Source organism: Schistocerca serialis, chromosome 5, assembly GCF_023864345.2.
Source record: "Schistocerca serialis cubense isolate TAMUIC-IGC-003099 chromosome 5, iqSchSeri2.2, whole genome shotgun sequence".
NCBI lineage: Eukaryota > Metazoa > Arthropoda > Insecta > Orthoptera > Acrididae > Schistocerca > Schistocerca serialis.
The window spans coordinates 256,263,035-256,281,981 of NC_064642.1; the positions used below are offsets into that span (position 1 = coordinate 256,263,035).

Consider the following 18,947-nt stretch of genomic DNA (forward strand, 5'->3'; position numbering starts at 1 on the left):
GCGATGTTTAGTGCCTCAGAGCTATGACCGTTATCGGCGGTTAATGGCGACATTCACCCTTATACACAAATAACGCCACAATCCTTAGCATGGCTTAATCGGGATGGTAGAATACGTGGTTTCTCGAAAATATTTGTTCATTTTCATAACGCTTTATCTTCTACACGAAAGAAGATAATAACAAGGGGCGGATTTTAGCTTACGCATCAAAACGATGTGTTTATCCTTGGACACTTGTAAGTTGGCGGTCAATGTACTTGCCAATTAGGATCGCCTGGTGCAGCTAGAGTGCTGACTCGTTCGTTCGTCAGGCTATTGCCACAACTGTGAGAATACATGGATCCTTTCAGTTTTCTACATGACAGTGCACCATGTAATCGCAACTGCATGTTTGAGCATTTCTTAACAATACGCCGAAGTATGGGGCCTACTGATCTGACGTTACCCCACTGGCCTCCAATGTCATCTGATTTCACGATATCTGATTATTTTCATGAGGATTTGCTATAGACTCCGATGTGAGCTCCCATTCCAACAAATGTGGCTGAACTTCGTCTTCGCATGGCAACGTTGAATGCGGCAACTCTGGGAATGCTCGAAAATGTATCTAACGTAATTTAACTATTCCATGCATGTCTGTCGTGTGTCCGGCGCAGCGAACATTAAACAGTTACGAAAGGCAACTGAAAACTTTGATCTAAAAGGTAACAGTGAAAAGTGAAAATTTTGTATGCGAATGAATGTAATAGATATGCAGTTCTTCATTTACGTATGCAGAAAGTACGGTCTTTGGTGAAACCAAACTATCTTTCTGAAACAGTCGGCGTATCTCAAGGGACGCTGGCTGACATATGCTCGGGAAAAGCTTCTGGAAGTAAAACCACTTCATGCAAGTGTAAATGCAGAAAGCTTTGTATTGCGGTGAGACTCTGCATCGCACACAAACAGAATCTACGCTGCTAAGTTACGCTAACGTGACCAACTGTCGAGAGCCTGGGTGACCACCTTTTGCAGCGCGGGCCGTTACGAGACGTGCTGCAAGCCAGTGAGGTTCTGGAAGGCGCCGCCGTGGGTGTGGAGCCATGTCAACTCCAGCGCCGTAGGTTCCTCTGTTGAGGATCCACGCCTTTCGAGGCGGTCCCACAGACTCTCAACTCAGTTTAAATCCGAGGATATTGGTGGCCAGAGGACCACCTCTGTGCTACATGTGGATACTAAGTGCGTCTATGGTTAACCCATCCTTTGATCATTGTCGCCCCATTAGCCACGAATTTAGAAGGGACGCAGAAGCAAGGTTTAAGATTTATAAGTACGGAACTGAAAATGTGTTAGGAACCAGGAATCATCACATTTTATTGTATTTACAAGCATTTTAATCAATAAGTCGGAGTCAACAAATGTTCATTTTGCCCGTAGTACTAGTTACACTTTCCGTAACTTAAATTCATTCCCTACTCCGTCCAGCTATAATCCATGGCGGATCCTACAGCGTTTCCTTGCGCAATAATTCAGTAGAGGCGACTGACTGTCATGAATTATGAATTATTTAAATTAGCTCAAGGTTTGATAGGTTGAATTTTACATTCTTAAATGCACGGCTTCTAATTGTTATACGGTATGAAGACAATTCAGGCTGCAGCCGTATTCCTTAAGGGAGCAAATTTCCGCGGAGTACGAGAGCTAGTAGCAGCGATTACCCTGTTTCTCTATTTAATATTGCAACCTTTTACACATAACATAGCAATACTTCAATGTATTATGTAAAAAGTCCAGTGACTGTGTCATTTGCATGCTGAAGTACAGAGGGGTCTTTTCCCGCTCCTACCTGCTGTAGAATTTCAACTCCCTGTTACAACACTGCGCAGCTGTAGCCCGAAGAGCCCCGACAATACGAGAGGACCTGTGGCATCTACCTGGCACGTCTACCACCACCTGTCACGTAATACCACTTTGAGTTCGTCTACACAGACGGCTAGGCTTTTAGCCACGCAGCCTCGGTACCGCAAGCAGGTTTTTACGCTTCGTTGGTGATAGCTGGAAACAACGCTGACAAATGTCAGCGCCTTCTTTCTCCGTACGAAGTATAGCGCCTAGCGGGTACTCACCGTGTCGACGGCCTGGTCGTCGATGCCCGCGGCGACGCCATTGGGCTGGTCCTGCAGCCGCGTCTCCGCGTCCTTGTCGAGCAGCTGCTGCTGCTGCTGCTGCTGTTGCTGCTGCTGCTGCTGCTGGAGCAGCTGCTGCTGTTGCTGCGCCGCCACGTGGTTGGCCGCCGTGGACGTGGCCGCGCCGTTGCTGCTCCGCTGCGCGTCCAGCAGCACCTTGAGCGACGCGATAGCGTGCAGCTGCGTCGCCTTCTCGTCCACCTTGCCTGCAACACCGCAAGCGTACAGTGGGTGAAGCGCTGAACAACAAAAGTTGTTTCAGATACCAAAAGATGATTTCATTTTCCATCTCGGCTGTATTAAGATCACAGTCATTTGCACTACTGGCCATTAAAATTGCTACACCACGAAGAAATGCAGATGATAAACGGGTATTCATTCGACAAATATATTATATTAGAACTGTCAAGTGATTACATTTTCATGCAATTTGGGTGCGTAGATCCTGAGAAAACAGCACCCAGAACAACCACCTCTGGCCGTAATAACGGCCGTGATACGCCTGGGCATTGAGTCAAACAGTGCTTGGATGGCATGTACAGGTACAACTGCCCATGCAGCTTCAACACCAAACCATATTTCATCAAGAGTAGTGACTGGCGTATTGTGACGAGCCAGTTGCTCGCCACCATTGACCAGACGTTTGCAATTGGTGAGATATCTGGAGAATGTGCTGGCCAGGGCAGCAGTCCAACATTTTCTGTATCCAGAAAGGCCCGTACAGGAACTGCAACTGCGGTCGTGCATTATCCTGCTGAACTGTAGGCTTTCACAGGGATCGAATGAAGGGTAGAGCCACGGGTCGTAACACAACTGAAATGTAACGTCCACTGTTGAAAGTGCCGTCAATGCGAACAAGAGGTGACCGAGAGGTGTAACCAATGGCAACCCATGCCATCACGCCGGGTAATACGCCAGTATGGTTATGACGAATACACGCTTCGAACGTGCGCTCACCGCGATGTCGCCAAACACGGATGCGACCATTATGATGCTGTAAACAGAACCTTGATTCATCTGAAAAAATGACGTTTTGCCATTCCTGCATCCAGATTTGTCGTTGAGTACACCATCGCAGGCGCTCCTGTCTGTGATGCAGCGTCAAGGGTAATCGCAGCCATGGTCTCCGAGCTGACAGTCCATGCTGCTCCAAACGTCGTCGAACTGTTCGTGCAGATGGTTGTTGTCTTGCAAACGTCCCCACGTGTTGACTCAGGGATCGAGACGTGGCTGCACTATCCGTTACAGCCATGCGGATAAGATGCCTGTCATCTCGACTGCTAGTGATACGAGGCCGTTGGGGATCCAGCACGGCGTTCCGTATTACCCTCCTGAACCCACCGATTCCATATTCTGCTCACAGTCATTGGATCTCGACTAACGCGAGTAGCAGTGTCGCGATACGATAAACTGCAATCGCGATAAGCTACAATCCGACCTGTATCAAAGTGGGAAACGTGATGGTACGCATTTCTCCTCCTTACTCGAGGCATCACAACGTTTCACCAACCAACGCCGGTCAACTGCTGTTTGTGTATGAGAAATCGGTTGGAAACTTTCCTCATGTCTACACGTTGTAGGTGTCGCCACCAGCGCCAACCTTGTGTGAATGCTCTGAAAAGCTAATCATTTGCATATCACAACATCTTCTTCTCGTCGGTTAAAAATTTCGCGTCTGTAGCACGTCATCTTCGTGGTGTAGAAATTTTAATGGCCAGTAGTGTATTCATTCTAATACAAGAGTTAGGCGAAGTGCTATTTTCATTCTTTGCTTCAGCCTCTATGTTGGAGTCATAGACGTTTGAGACTTGAAAAGCACTCTGGAACCATATAGTTTCATTTGATTAAAGCACCTACGTCTGTGTTACATGCACGATCCTGGTTCTTTCGATGCTGGCGTGCCGTTCCATTACAGTTGGAAACCCTCTGCAATGCTGTTCTAGTTTAAGGGGAATGCCAGATAGGCTGAGGCGTGAGTGCGATTTTGGACTGAGCAGGGAGGCATGGTAGGGTAGGCCGTGCAGTTCTGCACAGCGACTGTGCCAGGTTTAGGATGTTGTAGTGGTTAGCGTATTTGCCTAAAGAGCAGGAAACTCGGTTTCGAATCCCTCCCTAGGAACAAATTTTCATTTGTTGCTGCAGTCTGCATATATACGTGATTTTCAAATGTTTGCCTGTAACATGTACGTCCGTTATTTAAATAGACAACTGCCGTTGTAACAGATTGGAACGACAACAACGTTCCATACTTGTTAACAATTTAAATAACACGTTGACGAGTATGGAGGCTTGTTCTCCTTCCAGTGTACTACAACAGTTGTTAAATGAGGGACGTACATTTTAAGACTCAGCATTTGAAAATGACACAGTGCTGAGACCGCCTGATCGTGTGAAAGTAATAACTGTAGTTGTATTACAGCCAAAGTACAAAAAGGAATTGTCTTTTGATAAATTTATGGCTGTGATTTCCAATATCAAGAAACTTATTTAGATATCAAATATCAAGGCTTGATGTGTCCCGTAGACATGTATAAGCTTCATTCATCTGCCTGGTAGATGGCTATGTCCTCATTCTAGCGTAATTGAAAGTATGCAAGTTGTAACGGGTGTAAGTGCAAATATTTCTCTTGGTGACTGAGGACCGTGTACTGAACAACATCACATCAGAATTTAATTCATCTTCAGACTAATAACTATAGCTATTATGAGTATTACGCTTTTAAGTTGGTTGGTACTTCCAAGCACATGCCGCAAGAGAAAGCCATTAATGCTTATTTTCCCCTGGACAGAAGGCCAGGTGTTGAAGTATGGATGTGTCGACGAAAAACGATTGTTTATACTGATCGGCGTGGTCCACATAGTGGTGCAGTTACGATCGTGCTGAAAACATGTTGTAATAAATTATGTGACGTGTTTGCAGGAATACTGTTAAGAGAGAGAGAGAGATGTGTGTAAATATAAAGGTATGACATATAAAAACATAGCCACTTGTACTCGTTAAACCTGCATGTGTGGCAGCGTCCGAGAAACTGCGATGTCGAGGTATCGCAATGACGAGGAAGTTAGTCCACGTTTACATGAGCGTTTGCCAGTATTATTCCTTAAATTCTAAACTTCAACACCCAATCAATCATTATTCTTCTAATGGATGGTTACAATAAAGCACTTCTCGATTCTGGCTTATTGAGCAGGAAAATGTAGAAACGTAAAATTTTTACTTGACGAAAGTGCAAAGAAAGAAATTCCAGAAACGAAATTTAAAGAGACCTTACTTACGATCCACGGACGACCAATCAGTAACATGAATGAGTCGATTTAGGTACTTATAGAGTATTCATTTACGGTGGTGGTAGGATATCGTCTTTCTACCCGTATGGCATGTTTTACGGCATTAACTAATATTCTACGCTAGGCAGATATCGTGTGACAGTGTTCTAGATGAAGAACAACTTGCACAAAATACGATTACCTTTCGACTGTCATATTGGACCTCAATAATAGTTAAACTGTTTTCTCGAAACCTTTATCTATCGATCTTTTCAGATAAATTGTTCACTGCTTCTCCACCTTTAATAATTCATTCTGTCCAGTTTACTTTCTGAAAGGCATTGCTCACGAAATTTCCCAAAATTAATGTATCCCTCTTTCAAAACGATAGCTCAGTCAATGGACCATTTTAGAAAATCAACACTAACGATTCAGATTCTACAGCAACTACACACTACCAAAGGTCTTGGAAGTGGAACACTTCCTACGTGACGTTGCTAAGGTCCCAGCTTCCGACATCTTGGGCATCCATTTGTCAATATTAAGCAGTACGGTGTACGTCAAAGTCGCCAATAACGCGGTGTGCGAAAAAATACTTCGTGACACCAAACACGGACTACACTTTTGCCATGCCGACGGGAATGTCGGTGCGGTCACTGTCGACCACGCAGACGTGAGAATGCACAACATACGAGTTTTCGAACCGTTCGAGCCCCCGGCGGAAGACGTTATCGCGGCTTTCCGCTCCTATGGCACAGTACATGGCCACACTGCCGAACGCTGGGCGCAATTCCAAACGTACCCCGTGTACCCCGGACTATGACAGATCACCATCGATCTCCGCTGCCACGTGCCATCTTACCTGCAAATCAGCGTGTGCCGCGCGGTCGTAATATACGACGGGCAACCCAAGACCTGTTCCGGGGGCGGTAAAGAAGGTCACCGCAGCTCTGAGTGTCTTCAGCGACGAATCACCCAATTGCCAGCCACTACCGTGGCGCTTCCGATTCCGACGACGGTTTTACCGATCACCTACGCATCGGCGCTCTCTTCTCCTCCCACCAGCCGCCACCGTTCGTACCATGTACCGGTTATCCTTCCTGCTGCTACGGATACCGCCGGGGTCGACACATCGCGCTCACAACCTTACCCTACTCTGGCGCCTCTACCAACAGCGACGGCTTCCGATACCCACCCGCCCGATCATATGGATGCCTCTTCACTTATCGTTCTCGCGACAACCTTCCTGCCAGAGCACCGCGACTCCCTTCCGTCTTCCGACACAGAGGGAAGAACACGCAAACAACGTTCACCTAAAAGGCGCAAGAGGAGGCGCCGTACGGTCTCGGAACGAGACGGATCACCTCCCCCTATGCTCCAGAGGCCGTCCGACCAGACGAGGCCTCGGAGAACCTGCACGACGACACGAATGACGACAACATTACGCCGACTGTGGCTGTGCCGCTGCCTACTCTGCTGGCTCGTCCAGGTGCACCTGAACCAATGGACTCCATCGATGCGACTGCCGCAGAGACGTCCTCCGCCCTAGAATCGAAGTGGAACGTACGAACATCACAACGACAGCGCCTTCAATGGTGTGGAGTGACGAAGTCGGCGAAGGCCCAGACCACACGCAGGGGACAGAGTTACCCCAGACGGAAGCCTAGTTACGCCGCCGATAACGTCGTCAGATGGCGTACGACATGACTCGCCGTTGCCTCGCCCCCCTTCACACCCCGCTGATGGGGTGCCCTTCCACGGCGGGGTACGGCTCCAAACCTACCGAGTAGCGACGATCAACACTAACACCATTAGCTCCCCCGTGAAACTTAAACTGCTACGAGAGATGTTATGGGCATCGGACGTCGACATCGCACTACCACAGGAAGTACACTTGACCACGCTTCCAGACGTCACGGGATATAACACTTATGTTTCTCCTCGTGACCACCTGCGACGCGGCGCAGCCATCTATGCCCGAGTGGCTGGTGTCACATACCTTTCATCCGCCAGAGACATGGCAGTCACCGCCATGGGGACGCGTATTGTCAACATTTACGCTCCCTCAGGCTCCACCCGCAGATGCGACAGGGCACACTTCTGTTCGGAAGAAATCGCCTGTTTGTTTCTTCGACGCTGTGACCATTACTTGCTTGGGGGTGATTTAATAGTATGCTGCACCCTAAGGATCAATTACCCTACTACAGCACCAGTCACGAACTGCGTCTTGTCGTCCGCGAACTTCGGCACGGCGATGCGCCTAGACATACTTACCAGATGAGTCACTCCCCGAGCCGCCTTGATAGGATTTACGTCTCTCGGGAACTCACACCTGCAGTCCAAGGTGCAGAAATTTGACCCCTGGCCTTTTCGGACCACTGTTCCTACATCTGCAACATTCTCCTTTCCCAGAAAGTGGTCTGGCGTAGTCGTGCACCGTGGAAGCTAAGCACCTCCCATCTTCATGACCCTGAATGCCTTCATGGTGTTACCGAGGCATGGGCTACCTGTGAACGTCGCTTACCTAAGTACTGCTAGTAGTATTGCTACATCAAGTGTCGTAAGGCAGACAGGTCGGCACGCAGGCAGACATATAACCAAGACTGAACTCGCTAACTGAGAGTTTGATTGTTCCATCAAGTCTTGTCATGCTGACATCCATTGTGCGTAAATTGATAAGCACGCCGCATTGCGAAACATCTATGGGTACTACTGCCTTAAGTGCAATTGTTGACGAAACTGGACAATGTTAATTCAATGTCAAAAACTTGTGTGTGAAACTTGTATCAGGGTAATTCAAACATACAGTCACTATTAATTATTTCCCACTTGTATATTATGTACGAAGTATCACAATGTTACTTACACATCTAAAATGTCCGCAAGAATGTGTTAGCTACGCAAAATGTGCAAGGTTGATGACAGTTATCACTTACACGCACACGTACACGCACACGTACACGCACATATCCGTCAAATTGATGTCTAAAACATGATTGTGAACTGCTAAATATATGCTCCAGTGCTATTTTCATGCCTTTTTCATGCCTAAACACATGTGGATTTGTAAATGAAATGCTAAACAGGCAGCGAAACTTCTTATGGACTATAGCAAAAACAGCACATACTCTCTGTAAATAGTTATAACGAAACGTTTGCTTGTGCAAGGTAGTAATGATTTAGTAATACATAGTTCTTAGAGGAGTTAACGCTTGTTTTAACAGTCTGAAAAAAGGTTGCATACGTGGAAGAGACCTTGAGACAATGGAAGATTTCAGATGGGTTATGTAATGGTAAGAGACCAATTTCAGATTTAAGCTGTAAGATATTTCTGACCGTAATTTATTGGTTGTGGACGCAAATTAAAATTGAAGAAGTTGCTAAAATGTTGGAAATTAAGAAAATGAGACCTGGATAAGTTGAAAGAAACCGAGGCTCCTGAGAGTTTCGAAGGGAGCATTAGGCAACGATTGACTGAATTAGTAGGAAGAAATACAGCAGAAAACGAATAGGTAACTTTGAGAGATTACATAGTGAAGGCAGCATTAGGTCAAATTGGTAGAAAGACAAGGCCTACTAGCATTCCTTAGATGTGTAGGAGATACGAATTTAATTGATTAAAAGAGAAAATATAAAAACGCAGCAAATGAAGCAGACGAAAGGGAACACAAATGTCTAATCAATGAGATTAGCGGGAAGTGCAAAACGGCTAAGCAGAGTGGCTAGAGGACAAATGTACAGATGCACGTATAACTAGGAGAAAGGTGGATACTACCCACAAGAAAATTAAAGTCTACTTTGGTGAAAACAGAATCAAATGCATGAAAGTCAAGAGCTCTGATGGTAAACCGGTACTAAGCAGGGAAAGGGAAGCTGAAAGTTGGAAGGAATATATAGAGGGGACATACAAGGGAAATGATATTTAAGGTAGTACTATAGAAAGCAAAGAGAAAGTACATGAAAATGATATGGGAAATATGATACTGTGATAAGAATTTGACACGTTACTGAAAGACCTAAACCGAAACAAGGACCTCCGAGTAGACGATATTCCCTCGGAACCGCTGATTTCCTTGAGAGAGCCAGTCATGACCAAACTATCCCGTGTCTAAAATAAATCAATCAGGAGAAATATCGATAGACTTCAAGAAGAATGTAAATGGTTGCAGCTAGAAAGAAATGGGCTGCTGACGAGTGAGAATATTACGGAACTGTCACTCAGGCAGCATCCACCAGCCGACAAACAGCAGCAACAGGGAAGTAACCGATCTTGTGACGTTTAAGAGTTCCTAACAAGGAGCGAATTATTTAGTCACACTTGTGTGCTTTGGTACTTCAGGTTTTGAATTTCTGCCTGCTAATTTAATATTAATAGAAACAGTAATTGCGTTTTCATTTGTGTTGGAAAGTTATTGATTTCGTGACTTTTACAAGTTGCTAACCAGGAGCGAATAATTTAGTCTCACCTGCATGTTAATCTAATGTACTAAACACAGTTCTTGCGTTTTTGTCAGTGTATACAGTAGAGTTCCGCAGCGTGTGTCGATAACCGTTTGTTTGTGTAGTGTACTTTTTCAGTCTTTAGTATAGACAGGGTCTGTGATTGGTGTACGTGGATACGAGCTGAGTTGGTGAAACTTTGTTATCAACTCCAGGATGTGTTGGTTTCGGTTACACAGCTTGAGGCTGCAGTGGATGGGCATCACTGTTGTGGACCGGCCATGAGGATCCAACGGACGTTCATTACGTCCCCCGAGTCCGCCGATCGGTTAGCACCGGTGACCAGCGCAGTTACTGCTCGCATTCCGAAGTTCGTATTGGGGCGTGGCAGGCTGCGAAAGGCGTCCTAGGGGGCCGAACTTAGGCTGTCCCGGTTAGTCTGACAGACAGGTTCCAGGCGCTACGTGTAGCTGACAATTATCCTCAGCAAGATTCAGTCGATTGTCCTATTTCAGAGGAAACCTCTGCAGTCACAGAGGGTGGTATTATTGGTAGCTGGGAGCTCCAATTTTAGGCGGGTTGTGGGATCCCTTAGAGACATGGCTGCCAAGGACGGGAAAAAGCCAATGAACACTGATTGCGTGTGAGTTTCGTATAGGAGGTGTAATTTCGAGTTTTAGTTACTGTAATAGTAAATTCAGGCAGATTGTAGCGCAGTCGTTAGGGATTTGTACAGGTTAGTTCATACATTCTTTGCGTGTTGCCTTGCGTTATCTAGGCACGGACTCGTGTTTCAGTAACTATTGTTCAACATCGATGAGAATGGACAGGGACTGTGATTGCTATGTTCGGATGAGGGCTGAGTTGGCATCCCTTCGCTCACAGCTGCAGGCAGCGCTGACTTCGGTCGCGCAGCTTGAGGCTGTTGCCAATGGGCACGACTATGGGGAGCCGGACTTGGGTATCAGGGGGATGTCAACCTCGTCCCGTCTGTCCCCAGATCGGTCTGCCGCTGTGGTTGCCCCGGTTGCTGCCCACAGTGGAGCTGAGCCCTCACCTGTGGTTGATTGGGAGGTCGTTCCAAGGCGTGGCAGGCAGCGAAAGACGTCCCTGGAGGCTGATCAGAAAGCCTCCCAGGTGCGTCTGACAAACAGGTTTCAGGTACTGTCTCTGGCTGAGCCAGATGCAGCTGCCTGCCCTGTTTCAGAGGATGATTCTCAGCCTTCAAGGTCCGGGCAATCGCAGAGGGTGGACTTATTGGTAGTTGGGAGCTCCAATGTTAGGCGTGTAATGGGGCCCCCTAGGGATATGGTGGCTAAGGAGGGGAGGAAATCCAGTGTGCACTCTGTGTGCATCCCGGATGGAGTCATTCCTAATGTGGAAAGGGTCCTTCTGGATGCCATGAAGAGCACAGGGTGCAGCCAACTGCAAGTGGTGGTAGTCGTCGGTACCAGTGATATGTGTTGCTTTGGATCGTAAGAGATTCTCTCTGGTTTTCAGCAGCTATCTGAAGTGGTAAAGGCTGCAAGATGAAAGCAGTCGATTGTGGACTTCTGGTACAGAGCCGAGTGGAGGATCTGCTTCATAGGTTCGGACAGTCCTGTACCATGCAGGCAGCAGATTCCTCGACCTGCGCAATAGGATGGTGGGGTTTTGGGTACCGATAAATAGGTCAGGAGTCCATTACATGCGGGTAGCGGGGGCTGTGTGGCGTGTGTTGGGCGGCTTTGTAGGTTCAAGGATCTCGGTGAAACACAAAAAGGGCTTCAGTCTGAAACGGAGCGTATCGAACACAGGAAGAACGTAGATCTATGATCCATCGTTATAATAGTTGCAAACTGTCGTAGCTGCGTTGGGAAAGTACCAGAGCGCCAAAGCTAAAAGAAAGCACTGATGCTCAAATTGTTAAAGGCATTAAATGCTGGCTAAAGCCGGAGATAAGTTCAGCCGATATCTGAAAACAATACCTTGAAGCCGGCCTATTTGAGAATGAAATATTCTGATCCTCAAAGCCGATTTCTTTGAGACTTTTGGGAAACCGCCTCGGACGGCTTTAGTGAATTGATGTCCAGCCCTGAGCTACGTATGGAGAATAGCAAAGAGCGCAGAACAGTCCGCGAGGTCCCCCCCCCCCCCCCCCCCCTATTGTCAGAGTCACTTGCACTGAAGCACGCACTGCGTCCCTCCCACCCCCATAGCACACACACACACACACACACACATACACACACACACACAGTGGAGGCCGGCCACGGAGTGCTTCCAGCGCGGGGAGTACTTGGGCGGTCGCTGGCCTCGCAGTGTAGCAGGCGGGCGGCTGCCGTTAACCTGCGCCTCCAGGAGGCGCGCCGCCATGAAAGATGGAGCAGGCGAGTGCTCAGCAGGGCTGCATTATTGATGGCGGCCGGCCGCTGGCTCCCCGGCGCCCACTCGCCACACGTGCCCGCCAGACCTCTGGGATCCCCAAACCTCCACACCGTCCGTACTGCCGACGCTGACCGGCCCCGTACGCACGCTTTCACTTATTAAGCGGCACCCTCCGGTCTCCGTTGGTACCTGCACCAGCCCACCCACAGGGAACAGTCGTTTATGTCTAAATTTTACGCCCCATTTCTGTACGGCAAATGTCAACTTCAAAGTTTTAAAAATCGGCTTAGCGTCCCCGGGAGATGAAAAGCTCAAACCGAATTCAGCGACTTCAGCTCGACGAGAAAGAGGGTCCACCAGTTTCCCCAGATGTGCCATATCCAGCTGAAGCCACTGATTGATAATTGGATCCCACGGAGATATCACACGGCGGGGTTGTGGATTGCTACGTTTCATCCGTGTTTCGAATGGTATTACGATGGCGTCAGTTGCCAGCTATTGATGGTGTGAACACTTCTAGTAGCTACGTTACTATCAGTTTTGCACAAAGTGTTTCTTTTATATCCGATTTGCAGTGCAGTTCACGACTCGGACATTTATATACGTCGTGTAACACCTCTTACAGTACAAACGAGAAAGCTTATGTAATGTTATAAAGCATACGATCCTTTATTGTATGATTATAAGGATCCTTTATTGTATGATTATATGATAGCGGAACAAACACTGGTAGCAGTTACTTCTGTAAAATATCTGGGAGTATGCGTGCGGAACGATTTGAAGTGGAATGATCATATAAAATTAATTGTTGGGAAGGCGGGTGCCAGGTTGAGATTCATTGGGAGAGTCCTTAGAAAATGTAGTCCATCAACAAAGGAGGTGGCTTAGCGTTACGGAGATGTTTAGCAAACTCAAGTGGCAGACTCTGCAAGAGAGGCGCTCTGCGTCGCGGTGTAGCTTGCTGTCCAGGTCTCGAGAGGGTGCGTTTCTGGATGAGGTATCGAATATGTTGCTCCCCCCTACTTATACCTTCCGAGGAGATCACGAATGTAGAATTAGAGAGATTCGAGCGCGCACGGAGGCTTTCCGGCAATCGTGCTTCCCGCGAACCATACGCGACTGGAACAGGAAAGGGAGGTAATGACAGTGGCACGTAAAGTGCCCTCCCCCACACACCATTGGGTGGCTTCCGGAGTATAAATGTAGATGTAGATGTCGATGTAGATAATGTCCGGAGATGGCAACATAGCCATGAAGAGACAGGAAATCAAAATTTAACAATTGCTTTACTAGCAGACTTAGCGTTTGGAAGTTTGAATGAGTCCACTCTATTGTATATGTATGTGAAAAAAACATCGAAAACAGAATTACAATTTCCCTTACGCATCCAAATTTTTCTATTTTTTTGCCATTTTACTCGTTCAAGAAATAAGAGTTACGGTAGGCAAATGTAACAGTGCCAAATACTTAGTTACATTCCCTTGCTCCTGTTGCAGGTTACGATTAGCCGACTGAAATACACACAGGCAACGTCCCTACTTTGACCCCGTTCCATGTCTCATACATATACAGGCGATAAGAGTACTGTGTGTTACAAGCGTACTCAAAAGCTGTTCACAGCCCTGTCTTTAGTGAATGAAAGAGTATTCGTGTTCAAGAATGACAAATTGCAATACATTGTTTTTGGTTGCCTCTGACTGCGCTGTCTTGGCAGCAGGGTACTGAAAACTTCCTTAATAAAACTTTCCGCGTTTTCTGCCGCGATTGCCATCTGTTGACTATATTGACCGAACTCTAAAAGAATCCCAAAGCTACGAAGATCTTTCCCAGTTATCGAGGTTACTGATGCGCGGGTGGCGTGTTGCTTCCTGAATACCTAAATGTCAAGTTCATTTCTTGTCTCGCTACTGTCTAACAGTATCTCAGCGTGAACGGTTCAAGTATGTTCTCCACATGCGAGAAGTCGTTTTTACTCCATTTCCTTCATTTATTATAACGTTAAGTATAGTAGTAGGAATAGAGCAATCTGTTCTCGTTTCAATGCAGTGGCGATGTGAACACTTATAAATTTACCGAAAACTCGACAACTTGAATGTACAGGTGATATTTATGCTCGTTCTTTACACTTTCAGCATAAGAAAATATAAAGTGACACTCGTTAAATATCACATCCGGCTGTTACTGAGAATTAATTCAAATGTAATTCGTGTGAGATAGTGCACCTGTTTGACTCTTCTCCTTCTCCTTAAAAATACGAACACATTTGACGAAAACATATTATGCTGTACGTAGGAGTTCAACAAACAACGTTGTTGTTGTTGTTCCTGTCATTCATGGAGGCATATGAATGTTCAGACTCCGTGTTCCAAGCGAGACGGTGCGAAGTCATGTAGAGGGGCTTCGACGTTCCTCGTTACGTACGCCTGCCCAGGAGAACGAGAGGCGTTGTTATCGACTTTAGTCATAACAACTTCCCACCTATCAGCTAGCCTGTAGTTTGCAGATATTATACCTCAGGGAATGTTGTGTTATACATGTTACGCGGACGCAGTCCAGGCTGTCCCAGCAATTACTAAGCAAAATGGTACACCTAGAAATAGCTTTGGAAACTACATTGATGAAACTTCCATGAAGATTTCCAAAGAGAAAACCTCCGTTTGAGGATTTTGGTTCCATAACTTCAGTGAGGTCCACAACAGAAGGATCAAGTGAAAAGTTGGACGACAACAGCAACGAAGAGCTCTGAGAATGGACAGACATTTCAAAAAAATAAAATAAAGAGAGACAGAGAGAATAAATGCAACAACTTGTTTGTTTCCTTTTAATTTACCTATTTCATTTTGAATGGTGCACCTTTTCTGTACTGAATAATAGCTTGTCTAGCTATTAGCTGATCCGCACTGCGTACTGAAATCAGTGCTTCAGTTAATATTCTGTATACGAATAACTGTGTTTCTGCATTGAGATAGTTGAAGATGGGCGTAACCAAGGAAAGGCATTCTGCCAATATAATTTGAAACAAATGCGTGGATCGCTCGTGTATAAATCCAGTTAATAGAATTCAGAGTCACAGTGTACACTTACCATCACCACGTTAAAAATTATTTACGAGTAGCGGACAAATTCTGTCAGAACTACAGAATACATGTCCACGACGACTGAGTTCGTAAAAGGCCAATTAACACACCCTTGCCCCTCAAAATCGAATTAGTGATCCATATCACCTGCTCTGCAGCAAGGCGTTGTATAGTGATTGACAGAAAGGAAGTCATGCCAATATTGGTGACTTTTTGTCCTGTTCCTATCGAATATGTGGCGAGGGAAAAGTGACTGCATAATGCAGCATAATGTTGGACAGTCTGTCTTGGTAAACGGTTCTCCAAATTTTGGAAGAACAGCGTCGCTTTCTCTTCAGAGATTACCACATAACTCATCATACTAGAGATGGCTTTTTAGAAAATTAAACTGAAGATATTTTTTCAGAAAACTGTAGTAAATCGCAAGGCTGGTAATACAAGAGGATCTTTATAATACTGCTCCATAATACGATAAATTTTGCAAGTTCCTATATGTTAAAGATCTACGTCCAAGAGCTATGTTGCATGCATTTTATAAATAGATATTTAGGAAGTTATGTAACGATATGTTGCAATAAGTTCGCTCCCTGTGTGTTTTACATATTTCTGTGCGTTGAAGCCTCTGGGGGGAATGAAGTGGGGAAGCTAGTGGGCATTCTAGCGAGATTCTCTCCTGGGAGTGTAGAATCTGTAGTAGAAATCAGTTGATAGAGGAGCAGGAGCGTAAGATCTGTGTCCTTCAGGTGCAGTTACAATGCGCAAAGAAGGAACTACATAGGTTGAGGTGGGTGAAGGGTGGTGGGGAATGGGAACTGGCAGTAGGCAAGAGGACAGCTAGGAGGAGGAGGTATTCAGACAGTTGTACTTTGCATACATGCTATAGATTTGGCCAACTGTCAGAGTTGTGTGGAGAGAACCCACTTGTAGCTGTAGATGTATGGAACATGCAGCAGTCCTCAGCAGTTAGGAGGCCTAGGCCAGTTGTAAAGTCTAACAGAAAGAAAAAGGTTCTGCTGCTAGGTAGCTCTCACGGTAGAGGTGTGGGACAGCAGTTGCAGGAAGTGTTGGGAAGTGAGTACCAGGTCACCAGCATTGTGAAGCCTAGTGCAGGGTTGGCTCAGGTGACTGACAGCATAGGGGAGTTATGTAGGAATTTTACGAAGGAGGATCTGGTAGTGATAGTGGGTAGAGCAGGGAACAGTCTTGATAGGGACGGGAAATATGATGTAAGTGGTGACCAGGTAAAGATAGCTACTCAAACTGGTGGCACTAATGTGCATTTCGTGCAACTGTTTCAGCGTCATGATCGGCCTCATCTTAACGTGGCTGTTAGGCGCGTTAACATGGGGCTCGAGTGGCTGCTGATGCCATGGGTCACTTTTCAGTGGCACCAGTTGGGTGTATCAGTAGATCGGGTTTCACTAGGCATGGCCTAGGTATGGGAGGGGGAGGCTGGCAAAGCTTACAGGTGACAGTGTAGCGAGTGGTGGTGGGATCACTCATGGAAAAATTCCTATAGTATTTGGTGTTAGAGCTGCACGTTTTTTAAATTGAAGTCAGCTGACAGATATACCTGCTTAAAGGAAGTCCCTCTAACTAAGGGATCACCTTCAGAAGATGTCATGTTTCCAATTAGAGAAGGAATTAGCACATTCCATCAAAATGTAAGAGGTATTAGAGATAAAGTTGGTGAACTGCTTATGGATGTTGACTCTGAAATTATTGGTATATCGGAGCACCACTTAAATAATTTGACATTTCAGAGGATTCTCTTACCAGGATACAGATCAGCTGGTTGTTTTTCAAGGAATTCCTTGTGGGGTGAGGGAGTGGCTATGTATGTGGAAAACAGTATTCCATTTGAGTCCATAGACGTATTACGACACTGCGCTGAAGAGATATTTGAATGTTGTCCAGGGGCAGTTGAATTTAGTGAACCTAAACTTCTAATTGTTGTTGTTCATAGGTCCTCTAACTCCGACTTCAGAGAATTTTTGCTCAAGCTAGAAGAGGTTCTTCATTCACTTTGTAAGAAGTACCAGAAATAAGATATATGTGGTGACTTCAATATAAATTTTGTATGTGGTGGTGCAAGAAAAAGTATGTTGGTAGGTCTCCTAAATTCATGTGATCTGATGCAGACTGTGTTTTTTCCATCTACGGTGAGGGGAACAGTAGCACAGACATAGACAATATTTTTATTCATTCTTCGTTACTAGATGAGCATTCTCTTAGTAAAAGGGTGAAAGGCTTTTCAGACCATGAGGCACAAATGTTAACACTAAAAGACTTTTGTACTCAAACAAATGTCACATATAATTACGAACAATGTATGAAAGTTAATCAAACAGCAAGAGAGAGTTTTTTAAACCTTGTCAAGGAACAAGAGTGGAATGATGTTTATAGTGCCGGTAACACAAATGGTAAGTATAATGCTTTCCTTAACACATTTTTCATGCTTTTTGAGAGTTGCTTTCCATTATAACGTTCTGAACGGGGCACATGCAGTAATAGGCAGCTCAGGTGGCTGACTAGTGGGGTAAGGATATCATGTAGCACAAAGCGCAAATTATATCAAAATGTTAGAAACAGTCACAATCAAGCTACAGTAGCCCATTACAAACAGTATTGTAAGGTGCTTGAAAATGTTATTAGGAAGACAAAGAGTATGTGGTATGCAAATAGAATAGCTAATTCACAGGATAAAACTAAAACCATATGGTCGGTTGTGAAGGAAGTGTCTGGTCAACAGCACAAAGCCGACGATATAGAGTCAGTTCGTAGTAAAAATATTTCTGTTACTGATAAATCAGATATATGTACAGTATTTAATAATCATTTTCTGAGCATTGCTGGTGAATTAAATAAAAATTTAATTTCTACACGGAATCCTATAACTATCTTGTCAAATGCCTTTCCGAGATTGATGTCTGAAATACGCCTCTGTGATACAGACAAGGGGAGATTGAGTCAATAATTAAATCACTGAAGACTAAGGACTCTCATGGATATGATGGAGTGCCTTGCAGAATATTAAAGAACTGTGCTGGACACGTTGTCCCTGTATTTAACCATATTTATAATTTTTGCTTTAGGAATGGTCAGTTTCCTGTGCGATTAAAGTACTCAGTGGTAAAGCCGCTGTATAAAAAGAGAGAAAGCGATAATGTAGACAATTTTAGACCTATTTCTATGCCATCAGTGTTGGCTAAAGTTACTGAAAAAGTTGTGTATGTAAGGATAATTGATCATTTTATATCACGCGATTTGCTTTGAAATGTACAGTTCAGCTTTAGAAGTCGTTTAACAACTGCAAATGCTATATTCTCTTTTCTCTGTGAGGTACTGGATGGGTTAAACAAAAGGTTTCGAATGCTAGGCATATTTTTTATTTAACTAAGGCATTTGATTGCGTTGATCACAAAATATTGCTTCAGAAGTTGGACCATTACGGAATACGGGGATTAGCTCATAATTGGTTCAGCTCTTACTTTAGAAACAGACAGCAAAACGTCATCATTCAAAATGTTGAGAATGACTGTGATGTGGCGCGTGACTGGGGTACAGTCAAGTGGGGGGTGCCCCAGGAATCAGTGATGGGGCCACGCCATTTCCTTATTTATATAAATGA

General features: G+C 45.3%; 1 protein-coding gene across 1 annotated transcript in view; it reads right to left on the reverse strand.

Annotated features, from left to right (window-relative positions):
• Nucleotides 1–18,947, reverse strand: part of LOC126481881 (sodium/potassium/calcium exchanger Nckx30C) — a 1,430,899-nt gene that overhangs the window by 342,149 nt on the left and 1,069,803 nt on the right. The window contains exon 5 of the mRNA XM_050105840.1: nt 2,106–2,371. Within this exon, the coding sequence (XP_049961797.1) occupies nt 2,106–2,371 (266 nt within the window). The remainder of the gene's footprint in view (nt 1–2,105; nt 2,372–18,947) is intronic.